Below are 19,904 nucleotides of genomic sequence, written 5' to 3' on the forward strand. Positions count from 1 at the left end.
TCAGCTCTGGTACACTTTAAGGGCTCTGCCTTAAATTTAAACTACTCTATACCCCTTCACAGCATCCAACCGGGTTGGTCACATGACATGTGTTGATGTAAACCGTTGAATTTTGTAACATAATTACACCTGGGCTAAAGAAAATCTAATGTTACAAATGTGGGTTCAATTCATGAAGTATAAGCATTGGTGCGAAATACTGGGCTGTCCTAAAGGTAAAACACAAAAAAAGTAAGCAAATTCTTGTAAACAAATTGAAGCCACTAGGTAGAGAGTAAGGAAATGACATTTAGCAATCAATATGGCAATCAATATTTCATTATACCAAGAAATACTCCTGGCCTCTAAAGCTGATCACCTCCTCTCATGATCGCATCCAGGACTTCACACGAACATCATCCCTCATCTGTATGAACATCATCCACAGCCTGTATGTCAGATGCTCCTAACCTGGACATCTTCAAACGCACACTTAAAACACACCTATTCAGACAAGCCAATAACATTTTATAGCCCCCATTTACTTATCTGTTCACAATGTAATCTGAGGCTCAGAATATCCCCCCCAGTGTGTCCCCCAGTACCCTTTAGTTTGTAAGCTCGCTAGAGCAGGGTCATCCTCTTAAAGGTGGCCACACACCATACAATTTTTTAAATATCTGTTCAATTTAAGAAGTGCAATCAATTTTTTCTGACTGATTGCAACATTTCAAAAATATGACCAATGTACCACACACCTATGTTCAATTTTCCCCCAATTATCATAAAAATGATTGGAAACTCTGAAAAAATTGCTAGGGTGTGTATATTAATAAATTGACAATCCAACACACACCATACAATCTTTAGAAAGATTGAAGACAAATATCTGGCAGTCCGGATCGATTAAAATCGAAGAAAACGGGAAATCCGATCGGATTTTTCAGTCGAATGAAAAAAAAGCGTTCGATTTTTTCGGGAGATCCAATCGTTTTATCGAATTACCGTAAAATCGGATCATTTTATTGTATCGTGTGTGGCCACCTTTATGTTTACTGTTTTTGTTGCAATATTTGTGCTGCTTGAGACTCTGCTGTACATTTCTTGGTTGTACCTATGTTCCCCTTGTCTTATTGTGCTTTGTGAAGCACTGCAGAATATGTTGGTGCTAAATAATGAAAAATATTATTATTATTATAATAATATGGCTGTCATACTCACCGATCGATCCAAGTTCATTGGATCCACATCAGCCAGACTAGCGCCGACTTTGACCCGCTCTCGTAAGATTCCGCTGGCTAGATCCTCAGCTCTGAGGTTCATGGGGAGACACCTATCAAACAGCAGACAACGAGATGAGCTCCCAGACAAGAGGGTATAAAACTAAGTACAGAAATGAAACCAGTACAAGGAACAATGGAATTCAGCATAGACTTGCTACTGCTGAGAAGGTAAAAGTGACAACCATTTGTTTGGAAGAGAACAGAAAAGAGAACGTACAACCTTAAATTCACTGACCCATGTAAACATCCAAACCCCAATCCCAGCCCCCCTCCACCCCAACCCAGAGTAGCTGTACAGTGGGTAGAAGAAGCAGGCTGTCATGTACAGTTCTTGCAAGTTAATCGCAACATAAGAGTGGGACAGGTTTTTCCACCTCTCCCCACCCAGCAATTCATGTCTTCACCTTATGTCAAGAGCCATTAATGTAGGGGGGGGGGGGGGGGGGACAGCATCATGGGGTACCTGCAGGAGAGGTGTGTGTGTGGTGTGTGTGTGTGTGTGTGTGTGTGTATAGGGGGGGGGGGAGCAGGGGAGGGTTAAGGCTTATCCAAATAGACTTTCATGCAGTCTCTGAAGGGGTGGATAGTGCAAGGAAGACTTATCGCCAGTTAGGTCTGAATTGCTGTGGCCCCACTGAAGATTCTCTGCTTCCATCCCGGTTCTTTTAACTGTCTGCACCATGACGGAGGCTCATATGCAAATTCACTTTTTCTCCTAAGTGATATTTTCACACCTTGTCATAAGATGCTTTTTAAACAGAAAGTAAGAAAAGGCTCAAAATAATAGTACTTTTTCACCAACTTTTGGGTAAACTTTTTAAATTTTAAAATGCTGAAAGTTATTTTAAAGTGGCAATGAACATGATCGCCTACGGGTAAACTCAGCATAAAAAGTTGCATATGGGCCGGAGAGTCTATGGGAACACGTTATGAGCAATGAATTCCCCTTCCTCGGAGGAGATTTCTGCTTACGTTCTATCATACTTTGGGACAGGAAGGGCGGTCCCTATATAAGGATTTAGTGTCCTACTGCTAAAAATACTTGTACTACTTGTGTGTTACTTGAAATAGATGCAAACAAAGCAAACTCTACTCGTCCCATGGATACATTCTCTCCTGCCCTGGCTATGACTGATGCAAGGTTGTCACCTGTTCCTGGCTTTGGCCATACTCTTAGATTTTCTCCTCTCAAACCGTTCTTCATCAGAGGAGGAAGTTGTGTCGCTGCTGTGAATCGCATGCTTCTTCCGTCTGCAGGAAAGAAAAATAAATCCTTATATACTTAAAACTACTATAAACCCAGGCGCGGTAAAGAATTAAGTTACAAAGAAATCTAGAACCAGGGTATTTGTAGTGGGCATAAAAAGCTCAAGATGGAAAAATCTTGGGGGATGGTCAATGAGATGCAAATATTTAAGAGTTGGTGCCGGATTATGCAAATACTGTATGGAAACGTATGCAGCCTGAAAATGGGCCAATTAATTTTTATCTTGGTGAGATATGATTGGTCCATTTTTAAGCTACATACATTTGCATAATTCTTCATCTCATTGACCGTCCCTATTCTCCATAACCCTGAAGTCTGGTACCCTGGGTAACCATTTCACAAGTTTTATTATACAGTAAATTTCAGTTAGGGAGGCCAAAACAGACTGAAACAGCAGTCTGCAGGTTGGAACTACACAACCAATTCATTATATCATAATTGTTTTCGCTTCAGTGTCTCTTTAACATTGGTTTTAAGGTATATCCATTACAAGTAAACCAGTTTCAGTTCCCTTATTTAGATTTTAGCATATTTAGTGTAGTGGGGGTGTCTCAGCACCTTGCAGGGAAAAAATATAGGAGACAAATACGGGAGCCCAATAGTGTAGTATATTAGTATGCAATTGAAAAAAGGAATTTCAATAAATTACTACTCACAAAAGGAGGTTGCAAGGGCAACCAACCGTAGGAAGCGGGTGGAGACCATAAACCGACTCCACTCGGGGTAGTCCCAGCCGGTACCTGGATGTGGTCGCTCTCCTTGAAAAAGTAGGGACAGGTGTCCACTGTGGGGCACCCACAGGTGGTCTGTCACCTCCCCTCAAACACAGATTGTTTGGGGGTATAGCTATGCACAATTGAAGGTAAAGAGGCGCATGTTTAGCACAGAGGGTTTTTATCACCGGGGGACGTTTTTGTGCCCCCTTGTGACAAGGTGTGAACCATAAGATGGTCCATCATGCTTTCCCAGACATAGAATCATTTCTGGCATGTCCGATCTGCACCTGATCAACAATGGGATGGATTTTCAGATCAGCACTGCACAAAATCGATCCTGTACTCAATCAGGAGCAGATTGGACATGCCAGAAATGATCGATTTGACCTGTCGATCTGACAACAAATTGCATTGTGTGGTACAGGCATTAGGCAGTTGGAACATACGCAGAAATACGCATGATCTACTTTGCTGGTGCATAGATGGTAAGCGCTGATTACAGCAGGGAGATGAAACAAAACTGAGCGGAGAGCAGGAGAGAAGATCGGATCCTTCCTACTTCTTTCACATCACTCTTTGATGGGAACGCATAGGGGATAGTAAAACCTTTAACTGCGCACCCAGATGCTGTGCCTGGGGACAGATGTCTGCCCTTGCCCACCCACAGCTACGCCTCTGGTCCTGCCTGTGAACTTCCTGCCAGTCTACAGACAGGAAGTAGGAATACCAGAGGAATGGTGCTTCAGACATGAAAGTAAAGGTATGTAGATAACCATGCTTCAGAGGAGAACATACAAATAGCTTTTATTTAACCAGATATCCAGGGGTCAGGTAAACTTCAATATCAGAGAACATTAACCAAGGAAGACAGAGCCCAGATTCTAACGCATACGCCTTCACAATGTTTAGAAATCTACTTCAAGACAAGGAAATCAGCAGCTAATCCTACAGTTCTTGCAAATCTATTCATGCCCGAGGCACTCGCTGCCATTTAATAATCCATAATTTAGGATAAAAAAAAAATGAATGGGAAACAAGCTGAGGAAATGGAACGCATTAGAAGAGGCGAATTAAAGAGTCTAGACAAATCTTTTCTATTACAAAGGCTTCTGGGAGACCCATGCTGAGAAATTAAGAAAATTGTCAGGGGTTTGTTCTCCATCAATTCAACAATCATTTCCCCAGCACTAAAAAAGAGCAGAAAGGGCTGTTTAAAATGGCGTGTTTACCACACAGAAAAAACTCAACAAGAAAGCTAATAGAAAATATCTCAAGTATGGCTGAAACTTTAGGCCTCTTTCGGATGGGCAGCTGTCAGGTGGTGTATTCACCACCTGTCAGCTGCTCTCCTGCACCGGCCGGGCTCTTGCTAGCTACCAGCGCTAGACAGGCAGCTCTCCCCATAGTCACATATGAGCACAGCCGTTCCCATATGTGACATGTCATGGTCCTCTGCCACTGGGTAACACCACCACACGTCAGCACTTGACACCCAATTGCAACCGCTGCAATTCTGCTGCATTTAAATTGCACCCGAATTGTAGGCAGGCAGGCAGGATGCTGCACTGCTAGGCCAGTGCTCAGTTTAATCGTCTGTCTGAAAGACCCTTCTTAAAATAAATCTGAAGGCCCCCCCCCCCCCCCCTTCATAAAAACCTAGATACTTGCCACGGGAGAGGGAGGCGTCCACAACCCTCATTGAGCCCTTTGCTTTTTGCCGGGATCCCCTTCTTTTTGGCAGCCACGCTCCCCTCCCATGTATGAGCGCGACCACACTGCACAGTTGCCAAGTATGGCTCATGCCTGCGCAGCAGCAGGAAGCTGGTCGTGCAGGGAGGAAAATGCCATGCACTGAGCAGTTCGGCTTCATGCACATCTTCAGAGGGTCAGAGCGCAGGAGCGGAGGGCTAAAACACGATCGGGGGGCTTCCCTCTACTGAGGTTTCTAGTAGAATAGCATGTGACTAATCCAGTCACACTTAGGTCAGACCAACTGATCTGTATGCTCGTTTTATGGCTAAAAGTATTAAAGGCAGAGGATCAGCAGGACAGCCAGGCAATTTGGCTCGTTTATAAGTCTACTCCACTTTCATCTAAACAGCTTTTGTTGTTATGTCTTCGAAAGCTTTAGGCCAAATACTGCCACAGATAATGAGGCATAGGAACCAAAACAGTCTGCCTCAGCAAAGGTAGTTCAGGGTAGAACTTGGACTATTGTATATTGATTGGGTAGGCTCAAGGAAAGGAAAGCCATCATTTGCTTAACAGCTGTAAACACAACACTGTAAACTAATAAAACGTATATAAAAGTCCTTTTCAAGTTATAGGCGCCTTAGCATTTGGGCAATTCCTTGTTGACAAGCATTCGCCCATGTGTCACAGGCCGAAGGTTTCATACTGGCTTGTTTTCTATAAGTACAGCATAAAGAGCATGTAGCTAGATCTACCTGTAGGAAGCTGTGTACATACCGGATATGGCTTCTTCTGGCAGGAGACCTGTGTGTATCAAACAAAGTGCTTTGTCGCTTTTTTTGATGTGCTGGCTCTAAAAGGAGGAGAAAAATATGGATATCAACCAAAATGAATGCAAATGAAAGCAAACATATTTCATGCTTATTTACACAAAGGTTGATAAGCCTTCATTCCCATACTAAACTGCTTTATTACCTGCTTTTTAGCACACTTTGTTTCAATTAGTTTTTATTGGTATTTTCCATAAAATAAAATAAAAAAAGCGAAAAATTAATATTGTACTTCTTAATCTAAAGACAGCAAACTGATTGTGACACTAGTAAATTACACATAATTATTCCATACATTGTATGTACACCGTCCTACCAGTTACATGAGACCTTATAACACTACCATCTGTAACAAGAGGCTCATTAATCATTTTGAACTACCATTCCTCACCCATTCTCTTGCCCTTATTGGCTGGGTATGGCTGATATAGCAAAGTCCCCGTTATCTTGAACTCAGGAATACCAGTTAGTTGAGACCTCCGATTGTCTGAGGGGATAACAGGGAATGTAGTTTGGGGGTTTTGCAGGGGGAAAAAATGCTCATCGAGAGTCCAGCACCATCTTCTAACCTTCCTGCATCTCCTAGCGGCTTTCCCTTGTCCGTGCACGGCTCCTGGCATGTCACGTGAAACGACACAGGTCAGGTGACACACTGGGAGCCGTACACGGAGGACGACAAAAAGCCGCTAGAAGATGGTGCTGGACACTGAGTATTTTATGCTGCACAGGGGGAGAGGTTTGTGCTTTCTCAGGTGGTTACTTGCACAACCAGCAAGCATATGTATCCAGCATCAGGTGATGCCCACTGATGCCGCATACTAGGGACTTCGCTGTAGTTGTATCTAGAAGGAAGCAATATATTCCCACGCTCCAGTGAACATAGAGACAGTCCCCAACACTTAACCTTGAGGGCTAAAATTGGTATTCACATACACTAAATATTTTGTGGTCAGGATTAAGGTGCATGTCATATATTGCAATATGTACGTAACAGGTGTCTACAGGTGTTTTGGTTTGAGGGCCACACTTTTTTTGGATCCCTCCACACCACTCTCGCAGGTATGCTATAAATAACTTAGAACAGGATTTCTGGTTATGATTTCCTGACTAGGAAGCATGGGACCAACCATTTCAGAAGCAGTTGGTGGTGTCACACTGATGGATATTTAATAAGCATCAATGAATAGGAGCAAAGAGTCTAAGAGAGAAGCATTTAATGGATTGAAAGATGGAAGATTCCTGGCGTGGACTTTATTTTTGAAGAGTTTGTATGTACTTGCTTACCATTTTTGAGTAAATATCTGTTGGGCACTTCAGTTTCATCCCCAAATCATACTGCTAAGATATTTCGAGCTTTCCTCTAAGATCGGGCTGTTCAACTCCAGTCCAAGAGAGCCAAATCCATGCCAGTGTTTAGGATGGACTGAGAAATGGAGAGATTTGTCCTACTTGATGAACCACACCTTTCCTGAATCAGACCCATCAATAAATCTAAGGGGAACCTGAGGGGAGAGTGATATAGAGGCTGCCATATTGATTGCCTTGTAAACAATGCAGCTGCCTCGCAGCTCTTTTGATCTTCTGCTACAAGTAGTTTCGGAGTCAAAATCCTGGAACAAGCATATGGCTAATACTGTAAAACCTGAATCAGCTGAGTCAGAGGTGCCTGATCTGCTGCATAATTGTTCAGGGCCTATGGAGAAAAGTATTAGAGACACAGGATCAGGAGGACTGCAAGGCAAAATGCATTGTTGAAAAGTAAATAAATATGGCAGCCTCTATATCCCCTCTCACCTCTGGTTTCCTTTAAGTTGTGTCAAAAATGTGTGAGGATCTCAGCCCTTGACGACTGCAGTTGGACAGCCCTTCTCTAGGATATTGACCTCAGACTCTATCAAGTACCTGTGTATTCATGGTGTAGAAAGAGGTACATAAAGTATAGATACAGAATATCTTCACTTACAGTCTTTAGTTACCTAAAATTCCCCACGTAAGCTCCCAGATACCTACTCCCTCCTCCTACACCTGCATGTATCGTTTGGTCGTGTGATGAGAAAACCTTGGACTTTGGTACAGCCCCAGCTTTCCCTCTGGCCAATTAGGATGCCATACACACATTTTATTTTTATTGGTCAATTTTATGACTTCCAAGCAGTATGAGGGCCAACAGATTTTGAATACTATGAACAGATTGTGTAGGTAAGCTCTCGTACTACATGGAGGTGGTAAAATTGGCTAATTAAAATTGAATGCGTGTATACACCCCATGTTGCACTGTTAAGATAGTACTTGTCCTCTATTCACTCCAATGGAGTTTCGGGCTGCTCTCTACTGCAAATTAGACTCAGTGGCGGTGCTGGTTGTAAACTAAGTTCTGGTTTCTCAGATCAACTGTTTAAAGTGGTATGAATCTCAGCATTTCTTATTTGCTCTGAAAGATCATTTACAGTATAAAATCTACTAACAAAAAAAAAAATGTACAGGACAGCATTCAAAGAGTTTAACACTTTGTTCTTCAGTAGAAAGCTCCTGGCAACACCTGGAGAGGTGATAACATTTTGAAAATGAGCTCTCTCTGTTGTAGAGGCAAAGAGCTGAGAAGTGATCACTAGATAGATTTTAATATATCTTTACAGCAACTATGCAAAACAAATGCAATTGCAGCTTTCAGAGAAGATAAACTGTACTTGGAGAAGGACTTAGGCGTACTCATCGACAACAAGTTAAATAATCGTACTCAATGCCAAGCCGCTGCAGCTAAAGCTAACAAAATTTTGGGATGCATTAAAAGGGAAATAAAAACTCGAGATGCTAGCATATTATTGCCCCTGTTTAACTCTCTAGTAAGGCCACATCTGGAATATGGAATTCAGTTCTGGGCACCACATTACAAAAAAGATATTGCAGTTTTAGAGCAGGTGCAGAGACAAGCAACAAAATTGATACGTAGGATGGAAGGTCTCACTTACCAAGAAAGGTTAGATAAACGGTTTAGTCTAGAGAAAAGACGCCTTAGAGGAGATCTAATTAACATGTATAAATACATCAGAGGGCAATATAATAGCTTGGCGGATGAGCTTTTTGTCCCTAGGCCTTCTCAAAGGACTAGAGGACATGATCTGCGCATGGAGGAAAAAGGTTTTAGCCATTTATTTAGGAAAGGGTTCTTTACAGTAAGTGATTAAGATGTGGAATGCATTGCCACAGGAAGTCGTTATGGCAAACTCTATACCTGCATTTAAAGGGGGCTTAGATGCTTTCCTTGCGTTGAAAGACATCCATGGCTACAATTACTAGGTTATGCCTAATGATGTTGATCCAGGGATTTTTATCTGATTGCCATCTGGAGTCGGGAAGGAATTTTTCCCTTTTGGGGCTAATTGGAACATGTCTTGTAAGGGTTTTTTCGCCTTCCTCTGGATCAACAGGGATATGTGAGGGAGCAGGCTGGAGTTGTACTTTGTACTGGTTGAACTCGATGGACGTATGTCTTTTTTCAACCATAATAACTATGTAACTATGTACTTTGGGAACTTGAAATTTGTAAACAGATATTACTTGTGCACAAAAGCAAATGTGGTAACTGTGTGGGTAATAATAAGTAGGACTAGGAAAACACATTTATTGAATGTTAGGTCATTGAGTTTTATCCCACTCTATGGAGGCAATCTGGATAAGTATACTTTTAAAGTGAAGGCACTTCTTAAGCTGAGTCAGTGAATTTTTCAACATATAAACTGGAGATTTCTACTTCTCAAGCTTCACCCATACCGGAATACCAGTTGTCAGTAAAGTACTTTTACTGGTAGCACTCGTGTCTTGCAATCCTAGGATTCTAGGTCCCCAATAGCACCTACATGAAGTCTGCAAATTTCACTTCTTGGTAATGCTACCGTGCCTAGTATAGACACCACCCCGAGACCAAATTTTCTACGGCCTACTATCAGAGCAGTGGTTGTTCCCAAACTAATGGTAGTGTTGGTAGCAGATTACCACACCCATGCGTTCACACGGTAGTGGCTGGCCCTACAAGTGATGGGAGCAGAGTTATTCTATTCCTAGTGTAAGTGTTACAGTGCACAAGTCAACGGGAACCTGTAGGTGGCGCCTGCATTCCCATGGGATAATTGGTCAGCAGCACAACCTTTAAAGTGGACCTGAACTCTTGCACAGGACACAAGGAAAACAGAAAGAAAGGCACCCTGTGGGCTTTTGGAGAGAAGAGACTGTCTAGTCTCCACTCATCTGCAAGTAATCACTAGTGTAATCTGATCTCTCAGCTGTGTCAGCACAGAAATTCGGCAGTCCTCTGCAGACACAGCTAATATGTAAACTCAGGATGTAAACCCTTTGCTGGCATGAAAGCAGGAAGTAGCCACGCTGAAGATTTTTTGCAGGCAGCAGGCATTTTCATACCTACTTGGGGACCTTGTCAAAGCACTATAGAACAGAGGCCTGGTGCACACCAAAAACCGCTAGCAGATCCGCAAAATGCTAGCAGATTTTGAAACGCTTTATCTTATTTTTCTGTAGCGTTTCACCTAGCATTTTGCGGTTTTGGGAAGCGGTTTTGGTGTAGTAGATTTCAGATATTGTTACAGTAAAGCTGTTACTGAACTGCTTCTGTAACAAACACGCCTGCAAAACCGCTCTGAACTGCCGTTTTTCAGAGCAGTTTGTGGTTTTCCTATACTTTACATTGGAGGCAGAAACGCCTCCGCAATCCAAAAAATGCCTCACCCCGGGAGTATGCGTTTCTGCAAGACGCCTCCCGCTCTGGTGTGCACTAGGCCTGAGAGTTGAAATACCAGTGTTAATTGCCCAAACCGATATATGGTCATGTCCTATAGTGACTACGTACTGGAAGAAGTAGTAAAGGGTTCATGAAGTGAGAGGGATATGGAGCCTAACATCTATTTCCTTTTAAACACCACTAGTTACCTGCAGGGCTGTGGAGTCTGTACAAAAATCTTCCGACTCCAACTCCTCAGTTTATGAAACCATGACTCTGACTCCGGGTACCCAAAAAGGCTCTGACTCCAACTCCTTAGTCTAATACTTAACAGGGCTGTGGATTTTGTACAAAAATCATCCGACTCCTGACATCCGACGCCTCAGTTTATGAAATCAACGACTCCAACTCTGGGTGCCCAAAATTGCCCCGACTCCGACTCCAACTCCACAGCCCTGGTTGCCTGGAAGTCAAGCTGATCTTTCTAGCATCAGTAGTATCTAAATCACACCTGAAACAAGCATGCAGCTAATCGAGCCAGATTTCAGTTAGCAACATCTGATCTGCATGCTTGTTCAGGGTCTATGGCTAAAAGTATTAGAAGCAGAGGATCATCAGAATAGCCAGGTAGTTTGCATTGTTTAAAAGAAAAAATAATATGTCAGCATCCATAACAATCTCACCTGAAGTTCCCTTTAAATGACTATCCGCTGGTGTGCAACCCCAAACTATGCATACTGAATATGCTTTCTTAGGTAAATACTTCTTAAATTGTTTTTTAGGTGATTTTGTTCTGTTAAGATAGCTGGGAAGGCATATTACTGACTACTGTGATTTTTCCTCCTTTGTGAGCTCATTGCGAACCAGAACTCCTAGGAGTGTGCAAGTGGCTAAAAACGACCTCTTAGGGCCAGTGCACAACAAAAACCACTAGCGGATCTGCAAATGCTAACAGTTTTTGAAGCGCTTTTTTTTTTCAGAGCAATTCTAAGCTTAAAGAGAAACTCCAACCAAGAATTGAACTTTATCCCAATCAGTAGCTGATACCCCCTTTTACATAAGAAATCTTTTCTTCTTCACAAACAGACCATTAGGGGAGTTTTATGGCTGATATTGTGGTGAAACCCCTCCCACAAGAAGCTCTGAGTACCGTGGTACTTCCTGTCTGTGAACCTTGTTGCATTGTGGGAAATAGCTTTTTACAGCGGTTTCCAACTGCCAAAAAAAGCAAGCAGCAGCTACATCACCTGCCAGCAGTAAAAATGGCACCATGTGATAAATTTCAGAATGTAAATCTGGGAGAGGAAAGATTTTGCAATGGGCAAACACTGACTAAATCATTTATACATAATTATTGTAAAAATGAAGCACTTTTTTTATTACATTATTTTCACTGGCGATCCTCTTTAAGAGATTTTTTTAAACATGCCTAGCATTTTTGGAGTGTTTTTTTTTTTGTAGCAGATTTTTTATTTTGTTTTGTTACAGAAACTGAAAAGCGCTTGGAAAACTGCTCTGATTTAGCGTTTTTCAGAGACGTTTTCCACTTTCCAATACTTAACAGAGGCAGAAACGCCTCAGAAAACCGCAAAAAAATGCTGCAGTTTGGGGGAAAAAACGAACCGCTCTGCTGTGCAACAACTCATTGCAATAAATTAGCCTAGCGGTTTTCAGCATGCAAGCGTTTTAAAAAACGCTCAGAACCACTCTTGGTGTGCGCCAGCCCTTACTAAAAATGCTATGCCAAACATAAATTTGCCTTCTTAGTACAGAAGGTATTTGCAATTATTCATGTTGGAGTGAGCACATACCTCCAGAACTGCTGGAACGCAATAATGTGTCAGCTTGTTAGAGCCACAATAACCCAACATCCATACTGTTTCCGATTGGTTGATCCTCATCAGTGCATATAGCATGGATTAATATGGCTGTATGGGGTAGGACTTGAAACACCCAGAGTTACAGGGAAGTATCTAAGGGGCTGAAATACTAAAATTATATGCAAAACAGAAATGTATCCTGTCAAGGTTTAGTTGGTGTTTATTAATATGTGCTGTACAATTCGATCTAAAAGAATTTAAAAGGAAACCTCTTTGGAAGCAGAGGTTAATATTTGGTTAAAGAGGAACTCCAGCCTAAACAAACATACTGTCATTAAGTTACATTAGTTATGTCAATTAAAATAGATAGGTAATATAATCTCTTACCAACCCTGTTTTAAAAGAACAGGCAAATGTTTGATTTCATGATGGCAGCCATCTTTTTGGTTGAAAGGTGACAAGGTGCATGAGACACAGTTCCAACTGTCCTGTGTCCTGATCACCTCTCCCAGTTGCTAGGCAATGTGAACAACATAGGAAATCCCATCATGCTCTGCACAGCATCAGGGAAAAAAAGTCCGGGCTTTTTTTCTTTGATGGGTGGAGCTTAGGTAAAAATGCAGCTAAAAATTATGCTTTGGTAAGAAAAACAAAGGTCTGATGTGAAACTGTTAAAGAAACACCAAGCCTTTTCAGTTCTGCTGAGTAGATTCCAGAGGTTCACTTTAATATTTGTTAACTGGCTGCTGTGTGTGACATTAACATTCTGCTTTTGCACAGATTTTCTTTAAAGCGGGATTGTTACCATAAAAATCAAATTTCAACAGTAACTGGTCTGAGTGTATTAAGTGATAAATATACTAATCCTGCATTCAAAACTTGTTCTGCTTTTATGGTTTGGAGTTACATACCTTAGGAGCACTGGCCCTTTAATAGCCCTTGCCATTCAGTTGCATGCTGGGGGTTCTTTTTATCTATAATATATTCCTCCTCTTCCCTTTATTTTCCTGCCTAGCTGAAACATGATTATCTGCTCACTTGTGTTTACAAGCAAGGCTGAGGTGACTCAGCGAATGGAGGAGGAAAGAAAGTTAAGGGAAGAAATGACATCAGGATTTAGCCTCAAACTGTGAGCAAAAGACATGGTTCCCACCAGGAACAGAATTCTCTTCATTTACTATATAAGATTCACTGAAATCAAAACGTGGACAGTACAATACATGTGTTATGTAGGTAGATCAAGTATTTATCTACATATATATATGTGCTTTTTTCCCTGGCATAGTATGGCTAATCCTCCTGCTTTAAGGAGCCTCAACATGAACCACAAGCAGCTCACTGCACTGTATAAGCATTTTCATGCGGTGCCATATGTAGGGTCATCGGTTTGCATACCCTTTGCTACAAAAAAATAATAATCCTCTTTGCAACGCATGCTTCAATCACTGATGTCAAATATCTCTACATTTATTACCCATGCATCCAGTTTCTACACATATTACCTACCAATAGGGGGCGCTTGGTACCGCTCTACAGTTTTCCTCTGTCTGAGGTTATAAGGTCGATCGTTCTCTTCACCTTCTACCTCGGCTTCCTCATCTGCATCTTCGCCTTCTTCCTGGGATTCTGCACAGAGAATACACCAAATTTACTAAAGTAAAAATTAAGTACCTGACAAACTTTAGAAATAATTTGGCGGCATAAAAAAAAAGTATTTGCCTGAGATTGAGAAACTTGTGCTCTGTGAAGCACAATGGGTAATATGATCAAACAAGAAAAGAATAAAAAAACTGACATCAAAAATGTTTCACTTTCCTGGAGGCTTCCACAAGCCCCAGGCAGTTGTCCTGTACCCTTGCCAGTCCTCCACTATCCTCCGGTCTCCAGCCTCAGGTTAGTTTAGTTTTCAGCCGACCACGAGTCGGCCCCTGTCCTTACGCCTCTTTGTATGCGTTCTCGTCGTTAGGCGCCTTCTGCGCAGGCATGGTAAGTGAAACCTCGTACTGCACCTGTGCAGGACTTGCTTGACGACAGGAACGTGTACAAGGAGACACAGGGACGACTCCCAGTAGACCAAAAACAAAACTAACCCACGGCTGGCGACCAGAGGATAGTCGAAGACCGGCGAGGGCACAGGACGGCTGCAGGGGGGTTGGGGAAGCCCCCAGGTAAGTGAAACTTTTTTTTTTTTTTTGATGACCGTTAAAGTTTCCTTTAAACACACAAACTAGCTGCAAGAAGAAAAAGTCACTAAAATCGAATAGACAAATAGGAGCCACACGTAATTTTGCTTTCTGATTGCACCAATCCCCTACACTCAAAGGGTGGCCCAGTGGTTTGAGCGAAGTAACGTGTCTATATATCTTATCTAAAGTTTAGATAGTTTACACAACAAATCTAGCTGCAAAAGTTTATGATTATTTATTCCTGTGATACAATGAAGCAGCCATGTTCTGATTGTCACAGGCTAAGGGCTGGAGATGCTATCAGCTTCCCTGTGTGTAAATTCAGTCCCCTCTCCACTGCCTCTGAAATCAATGGCTAGTAACACCTCCCCCTCTCCCTGCCCAGACTGAGCTCCCATGAGCCCTTGCTACTGCCAAGGCTCTCTGAAAACTGTGGGTGGGGCTTGTTTAGTTTATAGGGAATTAGAGTATTAAAACAAAAACAAATAAGTATTTGGCTTGAGGAATGCCCTATAAACTATATGAAAGGAACACAATTATGTAATGAGCAAAAGTTTATCTCGGATCCACTTTAAGTTGGCAGTAGGGAAGGTCAATGAAATACTCATAACTTCACATGATGTAGATTTTATGCAAATTCATCCACACACCAAAAAGTTTCTGTTGATCAATGGCTCCCATTTCCAAGCTGCTTAAATTTGCATCCATTTTTTTTTTTTTTTCGCAACAACCCCCACATTAGCTCCTTCTGGACCATTCTTAAGGTGCGTACACACATGCGACTATAGTCGTTTGTAACGATCGTTCCCCGATCTTTACCAACGACGATCGTTACAAAAAACGAACCACCGACTATTAAGGCAAACGACGAACGAGCCAAATCGCTACAAAAGAAAGTTCTGTCTCGGCGGATTTTAACCAACGACGATCGTTTGCAAAAGTAGTACATCGTTGGAAACGATCGTTCGTACTAGGCTTGACATGCGCATTTCACTATTTCTCCATGGAACTTCTCATTTTTATGCGCAGGCGCAATAGTTGCTTTCTGTGATGTAACCTTCGTTCTAACGATCAGATCGTTACACACATTTTAAAACTACCTTTACTTAGGTCGTTCTTTCATCAATTAAAAGTTCGTTCGTCGTTCTTAACGAACGATCGTTGTCGCATGTGTGTACGTAGCATTAGAAACTAGGTATGATCAATGAGCTGAAAATCAGTGCAGAGTTGATGCAGGATTATGCAAATTTTGTGAGAAAATCAGTGAAGCTCGAAAATTGAGTAAGATTCCCACCAAGGTGGAATGAAATTGGTCCATTTTCAAGCTAAATACGTTTTACATATCTGTATAATGGAGCATCAACTTGGAATTATTTACATCTCACTAACCATCCCTATTAGTGTCTAGGACGCTTTTCCTGCAGCACCAGAGTGCCAGGTTCAAATCAAAGATCTACATTGGGTTTCTCTAGTATTCCAAAATCCTAATCCGAGGTCATTGGGCTTCCTTCCCCCAAATGGCCTTCAGCTGTTGTAGGATCATTAAAGTGAACCAGAGTTGAAAATAAACTAATTAGAAACAATTGTATCTACCCTCCCACTCCTACAAATTACGTTTTTAGATATTCAATGGTTTTATGTTGTTTAAACATTTACAAAGTAGATTGAATGTTTTATTATGTCTGCTAAATGGCAGTCTATTAAGTGTCCTAAAATACATGAACTCCTGCAGTCAGAAGCTCTTCTCTGCTAGGAAATAGTTTTATGGCTGTGATTCCTTATCAGGGAGGGTTATGCTATTATCCAACAAGGGTCAAATAAAAGAAGATGTGACTTGCGTGCTTGAATTTTAACTCTTTCAGGCAGAAAAAAAAAAAAGAAAGTCCAGCCTCACAGTTCATAAAATGTTTGGCACTGTACAAACACGTTTATCTCATGACACCTCAAGTACACTTTACACCTCAAGCATCTCTGAAGGACAATTACTGATGTGAACTGCTCCATGTACTCTGCTAATTGCTGCAGAGAATGTGTTGGCGCTGTAAAAATACATAGTAATAAGCAAAGGTCATGCCAGGACACACGAGGTAGCATGCTACAGAAGGCCAGACTCACAGATACCATATTTATTAACAGGCTAAAGAAATTCACCTTCTGAAACCTCTTCCTCCTCCTCCTCCTCCTCCTCCTCTTCCTCCCCTTCAGAGGATTCCTCATGTCGGGTTTTGATTGGATAACTGCTTCTACGAAGGCTTTTTCTCCTCCTCTTAACTCGGGAATACATATCCATGTTCTCCTGCAAAGGTGCCATTTCCTGCAGACAAAGGGTCTCGTCAGACACAAAGCAGCTGAAGTTCTTCACTAATGCGCCATAGCTTTGCTGGACACTTCCCCTGTGATGCTCTTGCACAGGTGGTCCCCACATAGAACTAAACCTGCCAAACTGCTCAGATAGGGTTCTTCATCTCATTTCAATTGGTCTTATGCTAGGTACACACAGTACAATTTTCTGACAGATTTACTGTCACATTGATTATTTCTAACAGATCCACTGATTTTTGATCAATTTTCCATTCACTTCCATGGAAAAAAAACGATCAGAAACTCGGAAATCAGATCCGACCTGTTGGAAATAATCGATCCGACAAACAAAAATTGTATTTTGTGTACCTAGCATTGCATTTGGTCTAAATATGCCAAGTTAGATTGGCATCTATTCTTAACTTTAGGGAAACTGAGCACCAGGATTTTTTTTTTTTTTTTTTTTTTTTGTTTTGTTTAAAGTGAACCTCCAGACTATATCTACTGAGCAGCACTGAAAAGGCTTGGTGTTTAACAGTTTCACAGCATAAGAATTTTGTTATTCTTACCAAAGCCAAATTTTTAGCTGCACAGAAGCTAAGTTCCGCCCATCAAAAAAACTGCCTGGGCATTTTCCCCCTAATGCTGGTGCAAAGCATGATGGGATTTCTGATGTTGTTCTCATTGCTTAGCAACTGGGAGGGGTGATCAGGACACAAAACATGCTCTCATGCTCCCTGTTCACCTCCTTTCAGCCAAAAAGATGGCTGTCCTAATGAAATCACAAACATTTGACTGTTCTTTTAAAACAGGGTGGGTAAGAGATTATATTACCTATCTATTGTAATTAACATAACTAATGTAACTTAATGACAGTATGTTTGCTTAGGCTGAAGTTCCTCTTTAAATAAACCACCCAATAAGGGAGCTTTGTAATGGAGTGAGCTGTTAGAGGGTTGGATTAAGCCTCACTACTTACCTACGGGATGTTGCTCCCTTTGGCCTCTGGGCCTGTATGGGATGCACCATCTTCTCCATGGGCCGACCACATCTGCAAAATTTTGTAGTTCCCGGCCGAGTCCATCGCCCACTCCGCAATGCATGCCAGGAGAATAAGTCCATGAATGTGAGTACAGTGATCTTCTCTCAACCACGGACTACTGTACATCCCCAGCGTTTATAGCAGAGCCGATGTGCGAGAAAGACACTACTGGGAACAACAAGATTTGGCAGATGCAGTCAGTCCGAGGAGAAGATAGTTCTTCCCATACAGGATGAAGGCCAGAGGAGCATTACCCCGTAGGTAAGTAGAGAGGCTCACCCCAACCCTATTCTCCCCCCCACCCACCCACCTACTTAAAGAGTAACTGTCAGGCTACAAAAGCTAATTTAAACCTCTATTCTCCTGTGTTAAACAGTTTAGAAGGAAGCCAAAAAGGCATTACTGAAGATAAAAATCTCTCTTACATTTGATGTGTGCTTATCAGCAAAGCTGTTATTCCCAAGCTCTTAAGAAGACGCAAGCCGCATACCATACTGCAAAGCATTCTGGGGCTCTCCCCTCGGCTGCTAATGAGAAGTTACAGGGTCAAGTAACAATAGCATGCAACTCAGTCCAGAGCACAGCACTGATAAATCTCCCACACAGCACTGATAAATCTCCCGGCAGAGTACACTGCAGGAGTCCGCTATTGTTCCTAGCCACATGGCTAATTAATATTCACTGCACACTAGTGTTATTCAGTACGAGCTTTTCTGTCATCAGGAAGCAGGGAGGACATGACGACACATTTGGCTTCATAGGAGACAGACAAACATGGAACCTGCCATGAGCTGTCAGGAGCATCATTCTCTGCAAATACTATATAAAAATTCTGTGAAATCCAAACGTGGACAGTGAAATGCATATGTAATGTAAGTACAGCCTATATTTAGCTACTGATATATGTGTTTATTTTCTCTGAGACCTTATACCTAACAGCTCCTCTTTAACAAGTCTCCCTTACTGGTAGGTTCATTTTTTTAAAAAATGGGTGCTCAGATGCCTTTAATATTGACAGTGTAAGAGGCGAAGAGTTGGCACTACAGTGAGGAGTGATCAACCAGGGGGATATGGCATGATGCACACACATCACTCTGGTGCAGCAAGCGTGCTCTGAGTATAGCAGGTCCAATGCTGTGCAATGAGAGCAAAGAAAAAAATCGGCACTGCTGAATTCTGCTTTTAATCCAGGGTGTAGCATAACACAATCCAATACAAGATTAAATGTTGTGACACACCAGTGCTTAAGAAAGCGCTGCGGTGGGTGCTGGGCACAAGTAGCCTTACGGCTAGGACAGAGGCTGTACTGAGAGTACAGCCTCCGTAGAAGCGCATCCTAGCGTGAAGCGGTCGTAAGGCTACTTGTGCCCAACACCCACCGCACTGGTATGTTACAACATTTTATCTTGTATTGGATTGTGTTATGCTACACCCTGGAGTAAAAGCAGAATTCAGCAGTGCCGATTCTTTTCTTTCCTCTCATTGCACAGCCTTTAAGATTTCCCACCAATGGAAATGGCCAACAATCCAGTTATACAATGCTAAGGTGAACTTGCACATCACAAAGTATTCCTCGGCAATCCTGTTTATTGCCAGTGACTGATACCTACAGCTGTATAACAGCACAGACTGTTTAGTAAGGGCCAGTTCGCAATAAAAGCCTGGTGTCAGGCTGGCTTTCCTGCCAGTAGTTTCAGGTCGCTGACTAGTGATAACACCTCCGTGGGGGAATCAATAGAAAATGCCTGAAACATGTCAGTGACATCACTAGCAAGCACCGGGCAGCTTCTGCTGAAAGTGCCACTCTTGTAAAAGTGCCATCAATGCCAGCCTTTATCAGTGCTTGGATTCAACCCCTTTTTGATTAGATTCAGATCGGAGAGGGATTGCTTTGGTAGCCACGTTGTATGGCAATCTTACCATATATGGCCATCTTTATTGGGTATCATTCAGAGATGAATTCTGGGAATCACAAATGTCCCAAAGAGATATAAGCACATCGGTGTCCTATTCTCTCTGTGATGAGGCTGGTAAAGATGCTGCCACTGTCTGCAAC

At 42.1% G+C, this 19,904-nt stretch overlaps 1 protein-coding gene across 4 annotated transcripts in view; it reads right to left on the reverse strand.

Moving 5' to 3' along the window:
- ATAD2B (ATPase family AAA domain containing 2B) overlaps window positions 1-19,904 on the reverse strand; it is a 224,834-nt gene that overhangs the window by 128,125 nt on the left and 76,805 nt on the right. For all 4 annotated transcript variants that reach the window (XM_068280232.1, XM_068280234.1, XM_068280233.1 and 1 more), the window contains 5 exons: window positions 16,657-16,819; window positions 13,826-13,945; window positions 5,715-5,790; window positions 2,412-2,513; window positions 1,201-1,312 (listed from right to left, as the gene is read on the reverse strand). In XM_068280232.1, coding sequence (XP_068136333.1) covers window positions 1,201-1,312; window positions 2,412-2,513; window positions 5,715-5,790; window positions 13,826-13,945; window positions 16,657-16,819 — 573 coding nt within the window. The remainder of the gene's footprint in view (window positions 1-1,200; window positions 1,313-2,411; window positions 2,514-5,714; window positions 5,791-13,825; window positions 13,946-16,656; window positions 16,820-19,904) is intronic.

This window comes from Hyperolius riggenbachi, chromosome 4 (genome assembly GCF_040937935.1).
Source record: "Hyperolius riggenbachi isolate aHypRig1 chromosome 4, aHypRig1.pri, whole genome shotgun sequence".
Taxonomy (NCBI): domain Eukaryota; kingdom Metazoa; phylum Chordata; class Amphibia; order Anura; family Hyperoliidae; genus Hyperolius; species Hyperolius riggenbachi.